This window comes from Sinocyclocheilus rhinocerous, unplaced genomic scaffold (genome assembly GCF_001515625.1).
Source record: "Sinocyclocheilus rhinocerous isolate Xijiao unplaced genomic scaffold, SAMN03320098_v1.1 scaffold953, whole genome shotgun sequence".
Taxonomy (NCBI): domain Eukaryota; kingdom Metazoa; phylum Chordata; class Actinopteri; order Cypriniformes; family Cyprinidae; genus Sinocyclocheilus; species Sinocyclocheilus rhinocerous.
In genome coordinates, this window is record NW_015643169.1 from 1192520 (window position 1) to 1202765 (window position 10246).

At 36.3% G+C, this 10246-nt stretch overlaps 2 protein-coding genes across 2 annotated transcripts in view; both read left to right on the forward strand.

The window, feature by feature from the left end:
• The first annotated feature begins 849 nt into the window (after positions 1–849).
• On the forward strand, positions 850–5453 carry LOC107757048 (RING finger protein 11-like). Its single transcript, XM_016574416.1, has 4 exons — positions 850–1198; positions 1926–2057; positions 3752–3921; positions 3992–5453. The coding sequence occupies exons 2-4, from the start codon at positions 1959–1961 to the stop codon at positions 4161–4163; spliced, it is 441 nt and encodes a 146-aa protein (XP_016429902.1). The 5' UTR covers positions 850–1198; positions 1926–1958; the 3' UTR covers positions 4164–5453.
• A 458-nt stretch (positions 5454–5911) lies between these two features.
• The window catches only part of get3 (guided entry of tail-anchored proteins factor 3, ATPase), a 6539-nt gene continuing 2204 nt past the window's right edge, over positions 5912–10246 (forward strand). Inside the window, exons 1-6 of the mRNA XM_016574417.1 lie at positions 5912–6128; positions 7143–7290; positions 7823–7971; positions 8829–8979; positions 9169–9276; positions 9370–9567. Coding sequence (XP_016429903.1) covers positions 5986–6128; positions 7143–7290; positions 7823–7971; positions 8829–8979; positions 9169–9276; positions 9370–9567 — 897 coding nt within the window. The 5' untranslated portion in view covers positions 5912–5985. The remainder of the gene's footprint in view (positions 6129–7142; positions 7291–7822; positions 7972–8828; positions 8980–9168; positions 9277–9369; positions 9568–10246) is intronic.

Here is a 10246-nt window from a genome sequence, read left to right on the forward strand (position 1 = left end):
TGATTTTGAATGGCTATAGTCAATGGTTAACTATTAGGGGAAAAACTATTTCATAGAGACATCAGTAGTACTGGTATCAGTGATACTCGCCTTCAGTCATAAAAAAGATGACATTAAACAAATATTAAAAAGATACTGTCTTTATGTTGTTTCTACATTAATTTGAAGATTGAATTTGACATTATTTCAATATAAAAGTATGTTTAATTTTTTAATTATCCGCGATTAATTTCAGAAAAAAATGTGTGATTAGTTGGTTCATTTTTTAATCGATTGACAGCACTAATTTATTTATTTATTTATTTACATCTATCCATCTAAATGCAACACAAAGAATTCACAATTTTCTAAAAATATCGAAATAAAGAATAACATTCTAATACAGAAGGTTTATTAAATATATTAATCAATTAATTAAAAAGATAAAATATAGTTAAAAGTTTTACTTTTCAGTGATCTATTATTCAATTAACTCTTTTGCAAATACGGTTGTATAGGCCTATCTTTTTATCAATACACTAAAGACAGTCAATAAACATAAAATTCAACCATAATTACCTTAAAACAAGGTTTAGAATTACTGCTTTTGGTTTTGTGTATGTGAGATTTACCAAATAAAATAATAAGATTCACCATGAAAATTAATTATATCAAATATATTAGCTATATTTTTGATTCAAAGTATATAAAACATCAAGTTATATCGAAATTGCGTATTAAATTACAATGTGATTAAATTAATCGTGTTAGACATACAAAAGAGAAATGGGTTTCCTAAAATGTGTTGTTTCAATGTTTGCGTCAGCTTTCAGTACAAAAACTACATTAACCACAATCCACAGAACAACCCACTTCCGGTCCAAGAGTTTGTAAACAATGAAAGGAGATATGGAGTCGTCAAGAGGTCTTACCTAAAAATATTGCCCTGTACAGGCCATAATAAGTGCATAATATATGTCATGCATGCCGTGCACACCCGTGAGGATTAAACCAAGCGGGACGTATAGGTTTTCAAGGATTCCCGCTGTTTAAAACATCTTTTTTGTGTGTGTGAAAATCGGATCGCTGCCTGGCGAGGCGTTTGTTTTTCTACATACTAGACAGACATCAGACACAACGGGCTGCAGAAAGGACGATCCCTAAACACAACGGAAGCCTGGCGAGTCTTTTAAAGGCCACCTAGGCGTGATTTTGGCGGGTTTGTCGTGTCGTGTCGTGCAGGGTCAGCTCGATGGGGAACTGTCTGTCTTCTCAAGGCGCTGATGATCTGTCCCTGCTGAACGAGTCCGAGGGGGCGAGTCTGCCCGGAGAGCCTCCGCCACCCTACCAGGTACCACATACAAGACCGCAGTGCTGTCCGACAGTCGTTCTGCTGCTCACAGCACAGTCTAGACTACAGGCGAGCTCGGATTGTGCAGTATACTGTATGTTGTAGTACTAGTAGTAATAGCAATAGCTATGTCACTGTGTGATCTTGATCTAAAAAGAAACAGGAAAAGCTCGCTGTATGCAGGTTTTGAGAAATGCAGTTTGTCATTGATATGCATTTTTGGTAGATTGTATTGATTGTGATCTCTGACTGAGAAAATGTGTGCCATGGTTGTTTTGAACATGGTGCTTAGGTACTACGATGGCATTCTAGGTTGTAAATATAAGATGATGGCCAGATCATATTTTTGAAAGCCTGTCATACATTTTAAAGGAATGCTTCCTTAAATTGCAACAAATTTGTACTTAATGTCTTTGCAAAAATAAAATTGCAACATAATAACATAGTTTCTTCTATTTGTTTTTGAATACAGAATAAAAAAAGTATAATGCATTATGTAACAGTTCAGAGAATGTGATATAAAGAACAAAAAACAACCGTAGTGATACAGAGGAACATATATATATATATATATATATATATATATATATATAGGGTTTGTCGTGTCGTGTCGTGCAGGGTCAGCTCGATGGGGAACTGTCTGTCTTCTCAAGGCGCTGATGATCTGTCCCTGCTGAACGAGTCCGAGGGGGCGAGTCTGCCCGGAGAGCCTCCGCCACCCTACCAGGTACCACATACAAGACCGCAGTGCTGTCCGACAGTCGTTCTGCTGCTCACAGCACAGTCTAGACTACAGGCGAGCTCGGATTGTGCAGTATACTGTATGTTGTAGTACTAGTAGTAATAGCAATAGCTATGTCACTGTGTGATCTTGATCTAAAAAGAAACAGGAAAAGCTCGCTGTATGCAGGTTTTGAGAAATGCAGTTTGTCATTGATATGCATTTTTGGTAGATTGTATTGATTGTGATCTCTGACTGAGAAAATGTGTGCCATGGTTGTTTTGAACATGGTGCTTAGGTACTACGATGGCATTCTAGGTTGTAAATATAAGATGATGGCCAGATCATATTTTTGAAAGCCTGTCATACATTTTAAAGGAATGCTTCCTTAAATTGCAACAAATTTGTACTTAATGTCTTTGCAAAAATAAAATTGCAACATAATAACATAGTTTCTTCTATTTGTTTTTGAATACAGAATAAAAAAAGTATAATGCATTATGTAACAGTTCAGAGAATGTGATATAAAGAACAAAAAACAACCGTAGTGATACAGAGGAACATATATATATATATATATATATATATATATATATATATATTGTGTTTTGTATATTTTATTGCATATATATATATATATATATATATATATATATATAAATTGTGTTTTATGAATTTTATTGCATTCAAAAATATCTTGTTTTGTGTTCTCATGTTTGAAAGAACATTAGTCATCATAAGATCAGTGTTACATGTATAAGTTATTCTGGACTTGTGAATGCTAAATTTTACTAAAATAATTAAAAGGTTAATGGTGTAATTTTATCTTTAGGAAAAGTTTGGGTTTTGTAAATTAAGTAAACATATTATTATTAGGTTCTAAATGTAAAGAAATTATAATTTTTTCACTGCCATTTCCAAGCTAAAATGAGAGAGAAAAAGCTATTAAAAAATGAATCTTCAAAAAAATCAATAAAAAAAAACATTGATCTTCAACTGTTGTGTTGCAAAAAGTATATTCATCACATACGAAATGGATATATCTACTAATGGCTGCAAAAACAGGATAAAATCAGTGAATAATTGGTAACACTTTAAAATAGGGAACACTTGTTCACTATTAACGAAGGGTTTTTCCTGAACAAACTCCTAATTTGCTGCTTATTAAGGGATCTAAAATATGGTTGTGAAGAATAAAGCATTAAGATGTGTTTTATAAGTACTAATAAACAGCCAATATGCTAGTAATATGCATGCTAATAAGCAACTAGTTAATAGTGAGAATTGGTCCTTAAAAAATAATTTTTTGTTATTTCCTTTATTTTGTTAAACTACATACTCTTAAAAATAAAGGTTCCAAAAGAGGGTTTTCACCGTGATGCTATAGAAGAACCATTTTTGCTTCCCCGACGAACCTTTCAGTGAACAATTCTTAAAAGAACCATTTTATCTTAGTGTGATTTTAATCTAAGGAACCTTTTTCATTTTAAAGATCCTTTTGTAAAATTGAAAGATTCCATGAAGATGGTTTTTCATGGAACCATTGATGCCAATAAAGATTAAAGAACCTTTATTTTTAAGAGTGTGCAGTCAAAGAATGTCCCGATCTATGTCTCCTGTTTCTAATAAGCTGTCCTGTGTCCCCTAACCACATGTGGGTTGTATTAATTATGTGCGATCAAACGCTCTCGTGACCCCAGGAGCGGGTGCAGGTGCCAGTGTACCATCCCACGCCCAGTCAGACGCGGCTGGCCACTCAGCTGACGGAGGAGGAGCAGGTCCGTATCGCTCAGCGCATCGGGCTCATCCAACACCTGCCCCGTGGGATATTCGACCCGGGCTCAGAGCCGTCCGACAAGAAGATCAAAGAGTGCGTGATATCCAGAAAACACTTTCTAATTAGTTGGTTGCATGTAAAAATGTTTGCCATCTGCCCACAGGTGTGTGATCTGCATGATGGACTTTGAGTACGGCGACCCGATCCGGTTCCTGCCCTGCATGCACATCTATCACGTGGACTGCATTGACGCCTGGCTCATGCGCTCCTTCACTTGCCCTTCCTGTATGGAGCCCGTCGACGCTGCGCTGCTGTCTTCCTACGAGACGAACTGAGAGTGCCTGCGCATACCGAGAGATGTGCCAATGAGTCTGCCAAGAGCCCCGAAACGCTCGGGACAGTAGATTGAACAAGTGAAGGTGGCGTTACTGTGTCTGTATGTGTGTTCAGAGACCGTACAAATTTCCAGTGTTAAACTTAAAAGGCCCCAGAAGGATGTTTAAAACCTCTCACTTGCATGTCAAAGCGCTTTTTCGAACACGTATACATGTAATTGATTTAGACGTGAAGTTTGGCAAGGTGGAAAAACCACTGAAGCATCTCTAATGAAGACAGAGTGTTTCAAAGGCCAATTTAAATTAGGGTGAAATTAATTCATTATATACTTGTTTTATTTTTTGTTCTAACCAAATTCATGAAATGTGCAATATATGCAAGAGGGACTCATGTCCTTCTGATTGGATATGAAACCCACCCATCGCCAAACTTCCTCCAATGAGATCGTCCCTTTCTGAATTTGACGAGTCCAGTGGGCGGAGTTTAATTTCTGCAGGCTGTGAATGTGCCTTTTATGGCTCGCAATTAGAATGCTGAGAAACCTTCATTACATGAGAGAAACCTAATTTACGAGAAAACATGTGCCGTGCTAATGTTTTACTTGCAATCTCGTGATGCACTAACTGGTGTTTGAGGTGGTAGTTTTACATACTTTTTCTATCATTCTCTCCCGTCTAGTGGTTTAGTGGTAGACTCTGAGTTTTCTTTCTTTATTTGTCAAGAGAGTGATAATGATACAATCACCAAACTTTGTGCACCTTTCAAATGTTGGCGACTGAAAGTCATCATTTACAGTGGAAGCTTTAAAATTATTCCTTGTTGTTTTCCTGATCAATGCAAACTTTTTTTTTTTTAACTTAGAAAAAATATGAAATTAAAAAAGGAGCACATGCTTCAGTCAGTTTTGAAACTGTTCGTAATGTCTTTGAGTCTTTTCTGTATGTTAGCTGAATATATGATCGTATACCTGTCACTGAACTGCTTGTGCAAAAGGAAGATTTTCACCTTTGTTTTGTTTGCTCAGTTATTGTGCTGGATCAATGATGTTAATCGGACTGAACTGTGTTAGGAGCCTGAAATTATATTCATAAAATATTTCATCCTGCTCAAGCTTTCCTCTGTATCTCTGTACTGAATCATTGTGACTTAAATTGTGATTGAATACCAAGAACAGTGTCTGAAAATCTCAAAATCAACCTGTTGTTGCTCTTAGATATCATATTGGATGAATTACTTAATTTTCTATCGATGATTCAGAATTTAAATGTAGCTCTAGCACAACACAAATGTAAAAATAAATGTAATAATTCTGTGAAGTACAATCATCACAACATTATATTTTGTTTCAAAATTAAATTAAATTCACTTTAAAAAAAAAAGAGTTGCTTGGTGCCATAGAAATGTCAACAAAAACATTAGCAGACATACTATTAAAATTATGTGTTTTGTTTATGTGCAATAATGGCACAAGAATAGTATTATAATACAATAAAGATTCCCAAATTCTTCCATATTTACAAGTTTTGTGTGATTCTGTCTTCCAAATACACAGATGTGATATTATTAATAATAGAAGTGTATTTACACTTCCAACTAATGAGAAATAAAATCGGAATAATCACTTCTGGAATATTCTCTTTCAGTGAAAGTAGTTGGTACAGTCCGGCTGAGTCATCAGCGTAACCAACTTCCGTTCGCAACTGGCCACCCCACACGGGCCATTTTGGATCTAATTTCTGTCCATTCAAGTGCGGTGTTTCTGCTGTTGCGGAGCCAAAATGGCGGAGTGTGCAGCTGCCGTTCTGGTGTATTGAGCGCAAGATGGCAGCTTCAGTGGAAGACGAGTTTGAAGATGCGCCTGATGTAGAGCCTTTAGAGCCGACATTAAAGAATATTATAGAGCAGAAATCACTCAAATGGATATTTGTCGGTGGTAAAGGTGGCGTGGGCAAGACAACGTGCAGGTGAGTGAATGAACGTCGGGGTTTTACAGTTGAGAGGTTGTTAGCTGTCAGTGCTGCTTTAGCAACACAACACAGATTAGTCATTCTTACATATTTGCTGTATAAAACAAAGGTTAAAAACACGTTGAAACTCAACAGCGTGTCTCTTAAAATGTATGTTTAAAAACGAACAAATGTTAAAACGGTTCTCTAAATATAATCTGCCAGCAAACCTTACATGAGTCGAAATGGTAGTTTATGATATTTCATAAAAGTACCAACGTGTGGGTAACGTAGTTCTTAAAAGCCCTTTCCTTGTGAATAATAATAATAATTGATAATTCATTAATTATTTATTAAAATATTACAGAAATATATTTAATGAAAGCGGGTGATATTAATCATCTAAGCAGCTCGTATTTACATTTCTGTCATAAAATCTCTGCTATATATACAGCCACGTTGCTATTCAATCGTAATAATGTGATTTTTACTGCAAGAGGTGTTTATAAATGGCGGAATTCACAAAATGTGTTCTTGCAGTTAAGATTGTTCTTACATGAACTGATTGACCATTTGTGATTTCAGTTCATTTGTCATTTTTGTGTTTGCTTAATGAAGAAAGCATACTGTTTTTAAAAAAAAAAATCTGCCGATATTTAAGGTTTGTCTTGATCATAAGATAATATAATGTCGTTCACAAATGCTGTTTGATTGCTGATTTCTTCTCTGTATGTAAATGATTCTATCTAGACTAAATGTTATTTAACCCTTTAACTGTCACCCCCCATTTTTTAAATAAGCATTCAGGTGCACTATCCAAACTTAAATTGTTGTAATTTATGAACACTTTGGAATACAGACATAAGGTTGGTCTCTTTTTAAAGAAGAAAATCAGCAAATTATCGCAAAAGTGGAATTTTTTCAAAAAAATCTAAGTATCAAAAAGCTATAGTAGTTTAAATTTACTGTAAAGAAAATGCACTATATTAATTTGATTTTATTTCATTTATTTTTTGGCTTGTTGTGTTGCAGCTGCAGTCTGGCGGTTCAGTTAGCGGCGGTGCGAGAGAGCGTCCTCATCATATCCACAGATCCCGCACACAACATCTCAGATGCCTTTGATCAGAAGTTCTCCAAAGTGCCCACCAAAGTCAAGGGCTACGACAACCTCTTTGCAATGGTACGTTATCAACGGCACACACTGTTTTCACTAAATGCGCTGTGTACACTGAAAACAATGCCATGACGTTCACCAACATGACCTACTCAATCCATGTACACAACCATAAAAGCAGATCTATTAAACTGCATCTTTTAGCTTATTTATACCGAATCTATAACCATCTAGTCAATGAAGTAATTGTAAATAGGTTGTGATAATATTCAGTATTTCACCCAGCTCTGCATGTCATAAATCTCTGTGTCAATTTAAAATTGAAACACGTGGCACTTGCTTAGACTGTGTGTGAGTCACTTCAGGAACCTGTGCTGTTCTTGTCAGAAACCAAGAAGTGACCAAGAAGATATGCAAAAAAAAGAAAGAAAGGGAATGATGAAACTAGGACACACAAAGTATTATTATCTGGTTTAATGGTTACTATTCTTTGAGATTTAGTTCAATATACCAGTGTTTAATTTGGCTTACTATAACCTCGTTTAGATGATGAAAGACATGAGATAAGACTGTTCTCCATCGTCGTGTCTGTCTGTAGGAGATCGACCCCAGTCTGGGTGTGGCAGAGCTGCCCGATGAGTTCTTCGAGGAGGACAACATGCTCAGTATGGGGAAGAAGATGATGCAGGAAGCCATGAGCGCTTTTCCCGGCATCGACGAGGCCATGAGCTACGCAGAGGTCATGAGGTCAGACTCGGACAACTTCCTGCATTGAACATATTGCACTGTAATAGTCTCACAATGCAATAGTTCTTTCTAAACTGCATCGTTTTGTAAAGCTCTTGTCATGGGGTGTTTAGATGAGGTTTCAGCCTTCATTAGCACTTCAAACACTGTTGCAAGCTGAGAATGAAACAAAAGGGCTCCAAAATGAATCGCAGCATTACAAACTTTCCTTCAAAGCAAAACAGTATTTGAAAATCTAAAGAGACAAAGGTAAAAGTGTGCACTTGTTGTTTTTCATAAGGGAATGAAGTACTGTGAATTACATAACTGAATTAAAAAAAAATAGTACTACAGTATTGAACTGACATTATCTTGACCTTTTAATGCAATAACACTGTTCCACATCTAGATGGCGAACCACCAACAATCACTGTTCATACAACACATCAATACAGTCATTTTGAAGCATTAAAAAAAAAAAATATATATGTGTGTATACACACACACAGGCACTGAAATAATAATTTTTTAAGGAAATAAGTCTCTTATGCTCATCAAGGCTGCATTTATTTGATCAGAAATTGTAGTATTGTGAGATTGTTTTTATTTAAAATAACTGTTTAATATTTGAATCGATTGTAAAATATAATTTATTTCTGTGATATCAAAGCCTTGGTGAGCAGATTTCTTTCAAAAATATTATAAATCTTAATTATTTCAAACTTTTGACCACCAATGTCAACAATATATAATATAAATAAAAATATATAATTAATATAAAATGTATTTATTATTTTATTATATTAGTAATAAAATAATTTCTGAATTTATCCCATTCCCATGTCTCTTTTTTTTCTTTTTTTTTTCTTTTTTTGTAGGTTAGTGAAAGGCATGAATTTTTCAGTGGTGGTGTTTGACACGGCCCCGACGGGACACACTCTGCGTCTGCTCAACTTCCCCACCATCGTGGAGAGAGGACTGGGCCGCCTCATGCAGATCAAGAACCAGATCAGCCCCTTCATCTCACAGGTATCAGTGTGCAGCCCTAGTACAATAGTGCACTATACTAGTGTACTGTAGAGAAATGTATGAAAGTTTACAGAAAAAGTATGAATGTTAATTAAAAAAAAACAAAAAAAACAATTTGACCTCTATTCTACCTACAATTAAACTGACTTAAATATTAGGTTTAAGTGTAGTTCTGGCAAACCGTTGCAGATGTGTAACATGTTGGGCCTGGGAGACATGAATGCAGATCAGCTGGCATCTAAACTGGAGGAGACGCTCCCCGTCATCCGCTCAGTCAGCGAGCAGTTTAAAGACCCGGTGAGTGTCACGCCTCAGTGGTCCCCGTTAAATGCCTGATCAGAAAGATGAAAAATGTTGATTGCTAAATGTTGTTTCCTGCTTGGCATACAGGAGCAGACGACGTTTATCTGCGTGTGCATCGCAGAGTTCCTGTCTCTGTATGAGACGGAGCGTTTGATTCAGGAGCTGGCCAAGTGTCGCATCGACACACACAACATTATCGTCAACCAGCTGGTTTTCCCCGACAGCGAGCGGCCCTGCAAGATGTGTGAAGCCCGACACAAGATTCAGTCCAAGTACCTGGATCAGGTGTGTGTTTGTGATGAGTTATGACACATGACATTTATACTGTAACAGGATTTCTGTTCTCATCGAATGGAAAGTGTCTGTCAGTGGAGGTTCTATACTGTGCCCCTTTTGTCTCAGTAACTTTATGGTAAAACATGATCTATAGCAGGGGTTCTCAAAGTCTACATTCAAAGGTCCAAATCTGAATTTTCATCAGTGTCAAAGGTCCGGACCGGAACAATTGGTTATTACAAAACTTGTTTTTAATAAACATACATAATATGCATAACATTAATAACAATTGCAAAAGTGGCAAAACAATTAATTTAAGTGTCAGCAATAGAGGTCGACTAATATGGGTTTTTCTCTGGCTGATGCCGATATTTAGAAATCAGGGCAGCTGATGGCCGATATATGATGCTGATTTTTTTGGCCGATATGTTTGGCCAATTTTCTTTTTTTTCCTCCATCTCATTAAAGGGAGTTTGAGCTTGAATGTTTATTGCAGGGTACAAGATAGTAATAGCTAGTAGTAGTAGTAGCCTAATTCATAGTAATAATACATGGCTCAAAGCACCTTCTCAAAACAGTTCTGAAGCATGCTTTTTGTTTATGTTTGCTGACAGACACCAGTGTTTCCCACAGACTTGCAAATGCAAATTCATTCTCTGCCAGCAGGAGGCGCTGTTGGAGCAGAGAT

Excerpts from the sequence above, each read along its gene's own strand:
- LOC107757048 (XM_016574416.1), top strand. The coding sequence starts at position 1,959 with ATGGGGAACTGTCTGTCTTCTCAAGGCGCTGATGATCTGTCCCTGCTG. Across the intron at positions 2,058-3,751 it reads AGCCTCCGCCACCCTACCAG|GAGCGGGTGCAGGTGCCAGT; the intron begins GTACCACATACA and ends TCGTGACCCCAG. Across the intron at positions 3,922-3,991 it reads TCCGACAAGAAGATCAAAGA|GTGTGTGATCTGCATGATGG; the intron begins GTGCGTGATATC and ends ATCTGCCCACAG.